The 14,987-nt window shown below is 38.7% G+C and overlaps 1 protein-coding gene across 1 annotated transcript; it reads right to left on the reverse strand.

Moving 5' to 3' along the window:
• Positions 1-4,266: 4,266 nt before the first annotated feature.
• On the reverse strand, positions 4,267-14,125 carry LOC125377674. The gene is made up of 5 exons (XM_048391577.1): positions 14,025-14,125; positions 10,301-10,680; positions 8,976-9,069; positions 5,539-5,624; positions 4,267-4,452 (listed from the first exon to the last, which is right to left on the reverse strand). Exons 1-5 carry the CDS (start codon positions 14,050-14,052, stop codon positions 4,405-4,407), a joined length of 636 nt encoding a protein of 211 aa, XP_048247534.1. The 5' UTR covers positions 14,053-14,125; the 3' UTR covers positions 4,267-4,404.
• Positions 14,126-14,987: the final 862 nt, after the last annotated feature.

Consider the following 14,987-nt stretch of genomic DNA (forward strand, 5'->3'; position numbering starts at 1 on the left):
TCCCATACCTAAACCTGGTAGGGACCATACTGATGCATCCAATTATAGACCAATATCACTAACTAGCTGTGTGTGCAAAACCATGGAACGTATGGTAAATAATCGACTGCTGTGGTACTTGAAAACACAATCTTATACATAACATTCAATGTGGTTTCCGTCAAAATAGAAGTACCATTGACCATCTGGTACGTTTAGAATCCTTTGTAAAAAATGCAATTGTCAATAATCAAGCAGTTTCAATCTTTTTTGATTTAGAAAAAGCGTATGATACCACATGAAAGCATTGTATCTTAAAAGATCTACATAATTTGGGGTTAAGAGGCCGTTTGCCTCTCTGTTTAGCATCAAGATTGATAGTCTGTCAAAGGTTTTGAATGATTCCGTTGATGGTTCACTTTTTGTGGATGATTTTAATATTTCATGTCGTGGAAAAAATATGCGTACCATCGAGAGACAGTTGCAGCTATGTCTCAACAAAATCGAAAAATGGTGTCTTGAAAATGGTTTAAAATTTTCAAAAGCTAAGACCAATTGTATTCATTTTTGTAGGAAATACAAGCACCACAAAGATCCAGAGCTCTTTTTACATGGCACTCCGATCAAGGTTGTAGAAGAGGCCAAGTTCCTTGGTCTCATTTTCGATCACCACTTAACTTTTAAGCCACATATTAACTATCTTCAAACTAAATGCCTCAAGGCTCTAGATTTGTTGAAAGTTGTTGCCAACACAAAGTGGGGAGGTGAACCCTGTTACACTTGTATGGCTCCATCGTTAATGGTGGAGCCTGTAAGAGAGCAATTTACAAGTTAGATTCTATTCACCATCAGGGCCTACGACTTTGTCTAGGCGCATTTCGAACATCTCCCGTGGAAAGCCTATATGTTGAAGCTGATGAACCTTCATTGAAGCAACGGCGTATCAAATTATCGCTTCAATACATTGCAAAATTACGTTCTAACCCGTTAAACCCTGCATATAACTGTATATTTCAACCCCTTTACGAAGAACTTTTTCACAGTAAGCCTAAGCTGGTCCCACCACTAGGCATTCGGATTAAAGCCCACATTACAGCTGCAAATATTGATTTGGATAATATTTCACCTTTCAGCCTTCTGTCTTCCCCTCCTTGGCAACTTGTCAGACCGGAGGTACACAATTTAAAATATCAGACACAAACCATTAATATACCAACAAGAATATATACAAGATAGAACTAAATGGGGGGGGGGGGGGGGGGGGGGGGGGGGGGGGGGGGGGCACGGGTGGCCCAGTCGTCTAAGGCGCCGCGATTCGCTGTGCAGAGTTCCGTCCCTTGGGCACGCCAGAAACCTATGATTGTGGGTTCGAATCCCGGTTCGCCCCGATTATGTTTCTAGGTTTGTCAGCACCATACCCGTGCTCGTGGGTTTCACCGAAGTGGTAAACGTCTGAGACCTGCATCACTTCGGGCTTTCCTCCCACATTAAGCTGTCACGCCGCGATATAACTGGAATACTGTTAAAAGCGGCTTTAAACCTAACTCACTCACTCACTAGAACTAAATATGAGTCCCACCGTTCCATTTTTACAGATGGATCCAAGGTCGGCAGCACAGTCTCCAGTGCTGCTGTCATTGGATCTAAAACCATATCATTCTGATTACCTGACCATAGCTCAATTTTCACAGCTGAAGCTAAAAGCCATTTTAGTGGCTTTGGAATATATTTAAAAACAATATAGACGTAAACGGTTCATCATCTTTTCAGATTCACTTTCTTGTTTACAGGCAATCAAATCGTGCTCTTCAAGTCATCCATTCATTTTAGGTATTTTAGAATTGTACAATGACCTTGCTACTGGCCAACACGACATCGTCTTTTGCTCGTTGCCCAGTCATGTTGGAATCACGGGTAACACTATGGCTGATGCTGCAGCAAAAGCAGCTCTCAGCAAATCTGTGACATCACTTCTTCTACCATACAGCGACTACAAACCTTTAATTAGATGCTATATCAAAGACCTTATGCAAAAGAAGTGGGACACCCAAGTAGGTACTAATAAATTACATGCAATAAAACCAACTATCTGTTACACTTACTTGGGTTGTCAGTCCAGATTTGAAGAGGTCATTATGCGACGATGTCGTATTTGCCATTCGCGTTATACACATGAGTATTTATTAAAAGGTGAAGATCCTCCATTTTGTATCCCTTGTAATGAAAGAATCACCGTCAAGCATGTCCTGCTTGACTGTATTGATTTTTTCATCACAAGGAATAATTATTTCCAGGTTTTATCCATAAAGGATCTTTTTAATGTAAGTTCTCATTTAATTCTTGGTTTTTTAAAAGAAATTGAGTTAATAGATAAATTTTGATTATATGTATAGTAAAAAGTATGTGATTTTAATTTGGGAGAATGATTCGATAACTGTGATTGTTTGTGGCTTTACCTTCAAAGGGGGTTGAAGTATCGTAAAATAATTCCCCCCCTGAGAGGGTGCGTGAGTCCCACTTCCTTCAAAGAATGATTGATTTTCCTGGATTTTAATCGTAGTATGCTTGTTGTTTTTAAATACTTTGGCTTCAAATGTCTAACAATCACTAGTAGCCAGAGGGAGGGTGTAAATCCTGCTGGGGTACAATGCAGGAAGCAGATGTACCGTAAGTCCCCATGGTCCCTAGTATGGTGTCCTAACTTTGGTTGTTGGTGATCTCTAGCCCATTTTTATAATGTATTGTTCAGAGTAGTCACATTTTTATTTTAACATGCTAGTTTAAAGTCTATATCTGTGATAGACTAGTGCTTTTACTGTCCTTTGTAGACAGATTTTAATATCTATGTGAAAGTATTATTACTGTATAACTTGATTTAGTCACTATATGGCTGAAATATTGCCGATGTGTCTTTAAATCTTAACTCACTCACTCACTCAAAGTTTCATCCTTAAAGGATCTTTTTAATATCAGTGCTCGTTTAATTATTGACCATTTAAAAGAAATTGAATTGTTACTTAAATTTTGATTGTATATAATATAGTTTTTATAATTGGTAAAATAAATTTGATAACTGAGATTGTTAGTGGCTGTATCCTCGAAGGGGGTTGAAGTAGTGAAAAATTATTGTCCCCCTGAGAGGGTATGTAAGACCACATCTTTCAAAGTATATTGATTTTGGCCACGTTTTTAATAGTAGTATATATGTTCGTTTAACTTTGGCTAAATTCGTTATAATCGCCAACAGCTGAAGGGATGATATAAATCCGGCTGGGGTCCAAGCAGGTAGCAAAAGTACTGTAAGTCCCCATGGACCCTAGCATGGTGGTCTACCTTCAGCTGCTGGCGATCTATAGCCTGTTTTTATCTTGTATCGTTATGTATAGTGCTATTCTCTTTTATAATTCCGTACTAGTTTTATATCTTATTCTGTGATGAATCTAGTAATTTTGCTGTCCTTCGTTGACAGGTTTTTAAACAAGTTTCAGTATATGTATTATGTTTAACTATTGATAGACACGATATGGATGAAATATTGCCGATGTGACGTAAAATTTTAACACACTCACACTCAATTTTGTGTTCTACTCCGGAAAAGAAATGTGACGGACGGAAGGACGCACGGACGGCACCCATTCCTATATCCCCCTTCCACTTCGTGGCGGGGAATACCGGGTAATAAGCTGTGGTGACTGCAGTTAATGAAAAGACAATGTGATGTCAAATGCAGCATAATGGCTTCATAGGCAATGTTAGCTACGGCCAACATGACCTGCTATGATTCCACCAGTGCTGACGAAGTTGAAAGACTTTTAGCAAAGAGTCCCACAGAATCTTGAAGTCTAGACCCGTGTCCAACATGGCTACTTAAACAGTGTCAAGGTATTCTCTTACCAACCCTCACTGCAACAGTAAATCGCTTGCTCAGCACGAGGCACTGACAGAAGCACTGATAATGCCTGCACTGAAAATTCCGTCACTGTGTTCAAGAACTATCGTCATTATCTTATAACTACCCTTCCTTGATCGAGCAGGTGGAGATGTCCTGCAATCGGGTTATGACTGTTCTCAGCACAGAAAACACAGACCTACTTAACTTCATGCTATGAATCCAAGGGAGCGGCGATTCTCGTCATCTTGGATCTGTACTTAATAACTAGATGTAATCATAGAACTTGAAGTCGACATACCCAAAAAAATGACGGCAATAGCAGTTTACTATTCTCTCTGTCAGACTGTGAGGTCGTGCTAATGGATTTATATGGAAGGAATCATATACAAAGTTGATTACGAACTAACGTTTATTCATATTTCCAATGCTTTCTTTATAGGTTGATGTTAATGACTAACTAATTTCCATCATCGTGTCGAACGTTGCTGTTAATGCACTCCAAATGAATGCATTCAATTCAGTTTATTGAGTGATCAAGCAAGGGGATCAAAGGCCTTGGGCACACATCTGTAGATCTCCATCTGCAAACAATCATGGAAAGTAATAATTTCTCAAAGGCTATGTGTTCCGCATATAACAATCAGTTGTTATGCATCCATTTATCATTAAACTACTTTATCACTGACATAATGCAGCTATCCATAACAGAGAGCTGAACGTTTGTGGTTCGATCATACTAAAAGGCGTTCAAAAGTCTCTCAGCATTAAGAGGATGACTGGTCACCTTGGCGTCTGAGTCGGGTATCCCTGTGAAACTGTACATGGCATCCTAGTACGTTAGCACAAAAACCAGCATTTGTCGGGGCCATTACAAGGAGTCACACACACACGTATATACAGGTCGTTAGAGAAGCGTAAGAATCTTGGAGGCGACGCTAAACCCTATTTCACCATAACAACTTAGAATAACCTTGTTCTGTAAAGTGCAACGGTACCTATTTTGACTACCAATCTCATTAAGATCAGACTTTAGTTCTCGCTACCGCTAAACAAAGAAGACATCCCATTTGGGGTCACGTCAGAACGACCTTTCATCCAACCAATCAGTGCGTCGCTTACCAGATTATGAAAGTGACAGTCGGAATGTGATTTCTAATCATGCAACTGTAATTACATGGGGTATTCCGAACGATAGTTACGGGTTACGGGTTTAACGACTGAATCCTTACAATCTAGACCATCTGTTGGCCATTCCAGAATGTTGTTTTTGTTCAGGTTTCAGATTTGTAATCGAGAATTTGTCAAAATATGTTTCGAAGCGTAGTCGCCAATTTGGAATTTGTGCCGTAAAGCACGAGAAAGCTGCCTTCTGATTGGTCATTCCATTGATCCGTCAAAGTTCGCGCAAGGTCGTTCTCACGTGACCCGTAATGGGATATCCTCAGATCTTTGTTTAGCGGTAGCGAGAACTAAGATCTGATTTTAATTAGATTGTTTGACTACATGAATCTTACAAAGACTGTACTATTCTCAGTATACATCATTCAATACATTGACATATTCTCAGTATACATCATTCAATACATTGACATAAGGGGTTGCATATACGTCAAGTTCATACTTTCATTGGGATATCTATTCATTATAAGTGTACATATGCCTCTTACCCCTTTTATTTTCCCTTTAAACCCGACACTACCATCACAGCCTGTGTTGCCAATAAGGAGCGGATGACTACGTTTTTGTATCACTCCTGAAAGAAATAGTATATATATATATATATATATATAATGCTTTACCTCGGGTATATACATTTTTGTGCCAGTTTTCATCTTTACGTCATAATGATGTCATTTAGAAATGTGGGCATTTCTCTTAGTTGTGGTCAGGAAAAGAAAACTATTAATTTTAAATCAGATAATTGGGAAGATTATAATGAAATATTTTCGATCCATGAACTTCTTACAGCTCTTGGACAAGCTCATGATACTGCTACAGGAGCTGATAATATACATCATCAACTCCTGAAGCACTTACCAGAATCGTGTTTAGAAACCCATTTGTTAATGTTTGATGATATATGGACATCAGGTAAGTTTCCTTCTTCCTGGTGCGATGCCATAGTTGTACCCATACCGAAACCTGGACGAGATCACAGTGACCCCTCAAATTATAGACCAATTTCATTGACCAGTTGCGTTTGCAAAACCATGGAGCGCATGGTCATAAACAGATTAACATGGTACTTGGAATCAAATAATTTAATTACAAATATTCAGTGTGGTTTTCGTAAGAATCGAAGTACCATTGACCACTTAGTTCGACTGGAGTCATTTGTAAAGAATGCCATTGTAAATAAGCAACATGCAGTGTCTATCTTTTTCGATTTAGAAAAAGCGTATGACACTACGTGGAAACACGGGATTTTAAAGGATTAACATGATTTTGGTTTGAGAGGTCGTTTACCTCATTTTATATCACAATTTTTAACAGACAGACAATTTCAAGTCCGAGTGGGTACCACCCTGTCTGACCATTATAATCAGGATCAGGGTGTCCCACAAGGCAGTATTTTGTCTGTTACCTTGTTTGGTATTAAAATAGTCTGTCCAAGGTTTTAAGCAATTCAGTGGATGGATCACTGTTTGTGGATGATTTTAATATATCTTGTCATGGTAAGAATATGCATACAATTTGAGAGGCAGTTACAAATCTGCCTAAATAAAATTCACAAGTGGTCTCTCGAAAACGGGTTTAATTTTTTCTAAATCTAAAACCAATTGTATACACTTCTGCAGAAAATTTAAGCCGCATAAAGACCCTGAATTATGTTTGAATGGCACCCCTATCAAAGTTGTAAAGGAGGCCAAATTCTTGGGCCTCATCTTTGATAGCCATTTACCTTTCTTACCACACATTAAATCACTTAAAGCTAAATGTCTGAAGGCACTCGCTTTGTTGAAAGTCGTATCTAATTCAAAGTTGGGAGGAGATCAGGCAACCCTCTTACAATTATACAGGTCACTGATCCGTTCAAAACTTGATTACGGCTCCATCATATATGGTGGAGCCTGCAAAATTAATTTTTAAAAACTAGATACTATCCATCACCAAGGACTGAGGCTTTGCCTTGGAGCCTTTCGAACTTCTCCTATTCCAAGTCTGTCTGCGGATGAGCCTTCTCTTAAGCAACGCCGCCTGAAACTATCTTTACAGTACATCACTAAATTATATTCTAATCAGTCAAATCCAGCTTTTAATTGCGTATTTAATCCTCTTTACGAAGATATTTACAATAAGAAAACATCTCTTGTTCCACCACTTTAAATAAGAATTAAATCTGTCGTTTCTGCTGCAAAGATTAATTTTCATGATATAGCTCCCATACAACTGTTTTCATCGCCCCCTTGGCAAATGGTAGGCCAAATGTAGACCTCACATTAACGAGACTTAAGAAATCTGATACAAACCCTCTGATTTATAAACAAGAATACAATCAATTACGAAACACATATGACACTTACAAATCTATATATACAGATGGGGCGGTCGGGTAGCCTAGTGGTTAAAGCGTTCGCTCCTCGCGCCGAAGACCCGGGTTCGATTCCCGACATGGGTACAATGTGTGAAGCCCATTTCTGGTGTTCCCCGCCGTGATATTGCTGGAATATTGCTAAAAGCGGCGTAAAACCATACTCACTCACTCATATATACAGATGGATCCAAGGATGGTGGCGCGGTTGCTAGTGCCACTGTCATTTGATCCAGAACAGTAACTTCACGATTACCCGATAATAGTTCAATCTTCACAGCAGAAGCACACGCAATTTTAACAGCTCTAAAATATGTCAAGAACCAATCCAAATATAAACAATTCATTATTTTTTCAGATTCACTCTCATGCCTTCAGGCTATTAAAAATATGTCTTGTAAACATCCATTTTTAATTGAAATTATTGAGTTATTTAATGATCTTGCTACTTGCCAATATGACATCGTCTTTTGTTGGTTACCAAGCCATGTTGGGATTGTTGGTAACACAATGGCTGCTGCTGCTGCTAAGGCAGCACTCAACAAATCTGTGAAACCCCTTCTTATACCTTATAGTGATTATAAACCTGTTATTAGATGTTTCATCAGAGATCTAATGCAGAAGAAGTGGGACACCCAAGTGGGTATAAATAAATTACATGAAATTAAACCAACTAGTGGCTACTCCTACTTGGGTTGTCAGTCCGGATTTGAAGAGGTCATAATGCGACGATGTCGTATTGGCCATAGCAGTAATACTCATGAATATATATTGAAAGGTGAGGATCCTCCATTTTGTATCCCTTGTGATGAGAGAATCACGGTCAAGCATGTCCTGCTTGACTGTGTTGATTTTGCCATCACAAGGGATAACTATTTCAAAGTTTCATCCTTAAAGGATCTTTTTAATATCAGTGCTCGTTTAATTATAGACTTTTTAAAAGAAATTGAATTGTTACTTAAATTTTGATTGATATGTTTTGATATATAATATAGTTATTATAATTGGTAAAATAAATTTGATAACTTAGATTGTCCGTGGCTCTACCATCGAAGGGGGTTGAAGAAGTGTAAAATTATTGTCCCCCTGAGAGGGTATGTAAGACCACGTCTTTCAAAGTGTATTTATTGCTACCACGTTTTTAATCGTAGAATATGTGTTGTTTTAATGTTCGGCTAATTGTGTCAGCCATCGCCAACACATGATGGGATGATGTAAATCCTGCTGGGGTCCATGCAGGTAGCAAAAGTACTGTAAGTCCCCATGGTCCCTAGTGAGGTGATCTATCTTCAGTTGCTGGCGATCTATAGCCTTTTTTAAATTGTATCGTTAGGTATAGGGAAATCTTTTTTTCTGGCTGTATACTAGTTTTAAATCCTATTCTGTGATCTTCTAGTTATTTTACTGTCCTTTGTTGACAAGCTTTTATTGTTTAAATGTATATATTATGTATAACTTTTGGTAGTCACGATATGGCTGAAATACTGCCGATGTGACTATAAATGTAAACTCACTCACTCCTAGTTGTGGTAATCTGAAGTATTTTTGGCACAAAAAAGCATAAATGCAAACCTTTCCATGGTATGGAGCCGATGTTCCCATCAACATATCCTTTGAATTGTTCACCATCATAAACGGCAGCAACTCTTTTGAAGAATGGTCCTCTCTGCAATGTTACAGGTAAACATAAACTTTGCGTTTTCATGTGAATCTTTGTACATAATCAGACAAAAGCAAACCTGAAATGAACGTATGCTATTGATATACAAGCGCTCTTACAGAGAGTCCAATTGGATTCCTATATGATAGTTATTGCTACCTCACTGGTTTAAACTGACGTGACAGAGTGAGCAAAATGTTCAAAATATTAATAACTGCATATTTTGTAGTCCTGTAATCAGCATCTTTCCAAGTATATCAGGTACTAGAGACATGTTCCAACCAGGGTCATTATCTACTCACTCGTTCTCGTGTCTCTATCAATTGCAATGGGCAAAAAACACATTGACCAATATAGTATGAGTGTGCAATCAGTCGCTATCCAATAATGAAAGTGTCCTCGTGGGGATTACGAGTCAGAGTTTTGTGGGTTCAGTTCACAAGATGATGCAACATTCTACCACATAAAGGTACATGTAATATTATTAAGGTTGCGTGCATAGACATCACAAAGATAATTATAGGAACCAAGTCATGTTGAGATATATCTTCACAACACAGTGGGAACTGATTCTATTCGATTCAGACAGAAAGCTAAAAATTAATCTGCCAAATTGTTTTAACATGTTCAGTCAATCTGTCAATATGTATTTTGGTCTGCAATTTCTCCGTCTGATAATTCTCTATAGACAATTTGATTTTCTCAATCATTGATACATGTATGCATTGAGCATGTAGATATGTCGTGGTTATACAAATATTTTGCAAATGTCAATTGTTGTGAAAATCTTTCATCATAATTAGTTCTACTATGTCCGAAGACTATAACATGCTTGCAATCCCATTGTAAAAGAAGTGACGACCAAAATCTTGTTTCACATGCTGAGCATCTTAAAAAATGTTCAAGTAATTTGATGAATTTGTATTTGTTTTTAAAACTAATAAAAAACCCTTCCATTGTACATCTAAGTCACGTCATCGTATCCCAATTGCATGGATCGATGCCAATGATATCAATCACGGGATTGTCTGGTCCAAGCTCGATTATTTACATACTGCTGTCATATAGCTTCAATATTGCTGAGTGCGGCGTTAAAAAACAAACAAACAAACAAATCAGATCCCCACGAGTTCGACACAACGAGGTAAGACTGTATGTTACTATGACTGAAAACGTAAATTTTGCCATATCATTGAGGAGGTAAGCTCACCTGAAGAACAGTGACTCTTCCACTTACCACATATTCCACATTCGTCTGAAAATACGTATTCTCGCCAACATCAATGGTGAACTTCACATATTTTCCTTCTAGTGCTATTTCAATAGAATGGCTATTAGTTGAATTGTCGCAGTTGCTGAGAAGGACCTGTCTTTCAGTTGGCTTGGCTGTTTCTGCTTCTTTAAACTTGAATATGATGGCAAGACCTCGTGTGTAATCCACGTTATTAAAAGATGCAATGGCAACATGGCTTCTACCATTGAAGTTGAGCTCCAGTCCATCACTTGTTACGTTGACCACCTCCATGAAGACATCATGCCGTGTGATTGATCCGAGGCCCTTCGGTTTGCCATTTACAACAGTAATGTTGATGTGAGGGTAACATGTTGAGACAGTGCCTTAAACATAAGAGCCTTGGAATTGAATATGTAGGTGATGTGTGGCAGTCCATTGTTTTAAATGAATGATGCAATTGATAAACAAAACTGTCGGGCGAAAGAATTTAAACACCCATTTTTTAAAGCGAGCGGAATTGGTTATTCGATGGTGTTGTATTTTATACGGGTATCATAGGCGATTTGGCATGCATAACATCAATGAGTAACTCGCAACAGGTGATGTGCACATGAAGTCTCAAGGAACATGGAGTCACAATACACTCATGACATTTGGAATTGCGAATCCGCTGCCACTCGTCTAGCACTGCGGCTGTCAGCTGTTGGGGTTCCTGTGGTAGATGGGGACGCCCCCTTCACTGATGATCTACACGATCTACCACAATTGGTCAGTAGAGTTTAAGTCTGGTGTGTTGGCCGTGGAAAAACAGCGACGTTGTCCGCGTCCAAAATACCCCGGACGACCCTTAAATGTTCACTGTTGCAGTTGGCAAAGAAAAGACAACACCACGGGTTGAGTTAGTGAGTGGAGTGAGTGAGTGAGTTAAAATTTAACGTCGCATCGGCATTATTCCAGCCATACAGCGACGAGATCAAGTAATTATGTTTACAGTTCAGTCATATATGCAACGTTATATTTAAAAACATTTTATGAAACATATTTGAGCACACTGTATATAAAAACAATTCATGAAACATATTTGAGCACACTGTATAAAAAAACAATTCATGAAATATATTTGAGCATAACAATATTTTGTATACAGTTTTAAAACACGGGCTATAGGCCACCAGTAAACAAAGCTAGGCCACCTCCCTGGGGATCATGGGGACTTATAGCACCTCGGCTTCCTGCATGACACGCCAGCAGGATTTACGTCATCACTTTAGTTGCTGGTGGTTGTGCACAATACTAGCCGATATCTAAAAAATACGTAAAAAATAATAGAGGTTGGCTTAAATACACTGGTTGATGATAGTTACATCGATTATGATAGGCTTACGTGTCACACAGGGGACAATAATTTTACGATACTTTAACCTCCTGGACAGAGCCTTCAATAATGTCAGTAGATAATAGCATCACTCCAAATTTAAAAACAAGCATTTAATTATTCACAAATATTTAAAAATTATTATATAGACCGATTGCTTTCAATTAATTTAAGATGAGATGCCCGCTGACACGGGAGAAGAGATCGTTCAGATTTACGTTTTGAAGATGAATCGATTGCAAAGTCCACACAGTCAAGCAATATGCTTGACAGTGAACCTTTCATTACAAGGGATACACTTAGGAGGTTCGTCCGTATTTGTCTTAAGCAGATATTCGTCGGTAAACCGAATGTGGCCAATACAACATCGACGCAATACGACCTCGTCGGAAAACGACCTCGTCATGTCTTGACGGACAACCACAGTAGGTATGACCGACCGTTGGTTTAAATTCGTGAAGTTTATTGATTCCTACCTGGGTGTCCCACCTCTTTTGCATGAGATCCCGATTATAACTCTTGATGGTTGGTTTGAAATCAATGTACGGGATCATTAGTTGAGATAAGGGTTTGTCAGTCAAGAACTGCTTTAGCTACAGCATCGGCTTTTGAGTTACCTGTTATACCTACATGACTTGGTAACAAGCAAAAGACGATGTCACATTGGCCAGTAGAAAGATCATTATATAGTTATAAAATGCTTAGAATAATATACTAGAAGACCAACCTGTAGGTCCCGTGACCAAATCATGGAAACAAAGGTTCGAAAGTGTTTTTGAGTTTCCTGATGTATACTGAACAATTTTGACTTGGGCCGCCCGGTTGAAAATCCCGGGCATTTTGGGGAAGGGTCAACAAAGGTCAAACAGGGGTCAAAATTCAAAATTGTGTCGATATGCATATCAAATTACTCGTCCAGTCATAAGAAACCTAGAAATATATAGTTTGTTAACTTCCGACCTTAAATGGGGTAGCTATGGCCAAAAACGTTGAAAGGTCAACGCACTTTTGGCAGTCGGTGAAATTCACAAACACAGTTAACATTGTCCGATAGTCATGATTTTAGTGTCTAATAATATGTTTTCTGACATGACAAATTCAACCAAACAACTTTTAAAAGTAAAAAGGGTTACCTTGGCCTTGAAAATCATATTTCAGAATCCATTGTCCAGTAATGCTTTTCTAACCTTACTTTAGTGCACAGTTCATCATCCTACTCTGTGTCATACCGATCAGATGCAGAGTCGGAATCACTGTCACAATCACTTGAATCTAGAATCTGTGTCCGATTCTACAGAGCAGTTTGCTCTGGCATCACTCAGATGTTGAGGCAGTGCTGACTGTGAATACCGTATTGGCAAGTAGGCATTTCTGGACAATGGATTCTAAAATATGCTGCGTTATTGGCCAAGGATCCTGTTTCCAATGACTTTGCTGAAGCATGGCAACCATTTTCGATTTTCAAGGTCAAGGTAACCCTTTTTACTTTTAAAAGTTGCTTGGTTGAATTTGTCATGTCAGAAAATATATTATTAGACACTAAAATCATGACTATCGGACAATGTTAACTGTGTTTGTGAATTTCACCGATTGCCAAAAGTGCGTTGACCTTTCAACGTTTTTGGCCATAGCTACCCCATTTAAGGTCGGAAGTATAACAAACTATATATTTCTAGGTTTCTTATGACTGGACGAGTAATTTGATATGCATATCGACACAACTTTGAATTTTGACCCCTGTTTGACCTTTGTTGACCCTTCCCCAAAATGCCCGGGATTTTCAACCGGGCAGCCCAAGTCAAAATTGTTCAGTATACATCAGGAAACTCAAAAACACTTTCAAACATTGGAGGTACCACATGAAAGTGAGTGTAAATGAACTGGTTCATCTCAGAACAGAATGGGCCACACCAGACAAATCTTCCTCTGCATAAGGCCTGCCAGACACCCCCAGAGAGGGTCCCAAAATTTGGGCTTGGTTAAACATTGGAGGTACGACATGAAATCAACATAAAATGAACTATTACACTCTACTAAGTATAAAATAGACAAATCGTCTGCTGCATAAGGCCCGCCAGACACCCCCCAAATGTTGACCCTTAATGCACTCAGTGGACACTCTGGTAAAATTTAACTAGAGTATACATTCAAAGTACCAGATGAAAGTAAGTTTAGATGAACAGGTACATGTTACTGAGTACAAAACGGCCCATACCTTACAAATTTTCCTCTGCATAAGGTCCGCCATACCCCCCAGAGAGGGTCCCAAAATTTGGGTTGGGTTAAACATTGGAGGTACCACATAAAACCAGCAAAAGAATGAACAATTGCACTCTACTTATTGCACAATACCCATTGCCAGACAAATCATCTTCTGCATGAGGCCCGCCAGACACCCGCAAAAAGTTGACCCTTCAGGTATACACGGGTAAAATTGGGCTGGAATATAAATCGATTGTACCACATTAAGGTCAGTTTAAATGAACAGGTTCATATCACAGAGTACAGAATGGGCCACACCAGACAAATCTTCCTCTGCATAAGGCTTAAACATTTGAGGTATCACATGGAACCAACATAAAATGAACTATTACACTCTACTTATTACAAAATACCCATTGCCAGACAAATCATCTTCTGCATAAAGCCCGCCAGACACACCCTCACCCCACCCTACACAGTTGACCCTCTGTAATTTCAGTGTGCATAATGAAACATAGGGGACAGAAGAGCATCGGACATCAGCTCTGAGCGTCAACAAATGGTCAAATTTATGTTTTGTTCTTAAAGATGGAAGGATTTTATTGAGATTAAAATCACGTATTTATCAAATTAGGTCTCTGAATACTGGTATTGATATCATAGATTAGGCCTGTCATGAATCTGATTCTTGTGAATATATATCTGATCAGCTATGAAGTCCTCAAAGCCTGCTACAGCCTGATAGCATGGCTATGGATTCCTACAATCCCAAACATGCTTAGGTAGTCCTCAAAGCCTGCTATAAGAATGGTTAATGATAGTCCCTATTACCATTTGGAAATCTCTTGGTGATAATTGTGTTTAAAACCCTATGATCTCCGTTTATTTAGCAAGTTTTATCATCTAAAAAGCTGAATTCCGGCCAAATATGTCCATATTTATCAATTTTACATAGACGTCCTCTCTTCGTTGCGTCTGGAAAATCAAGTCTAACCCAATGCAATGTAAATGATTGGTTGCATAGATCTCGCTCGATCGTAGGCCTGCCTTGTCGCAAAAATTTAAAAATGGCTTGAAAGTTTACAAATACGTTCGTACGAGTGAGCTTCAGAA

The sequence above is a fragment of the Haliotis rufescens genome, unplaced genomic scaffold (assembly GCF_023055435.1).
Source record: "Haliotis rufescens isolate VD_foot unplaced genomic scaffold, xgHalRufe1.0.p SCAF_90, whole genome shotgun sequence".
Taxonomy (NCBI): Eukaryota; Metazoa; Mollusca; class Gastropoda; order Lepetellida; family Haliotidae; genus Haliotis; species Haliotis rufescens.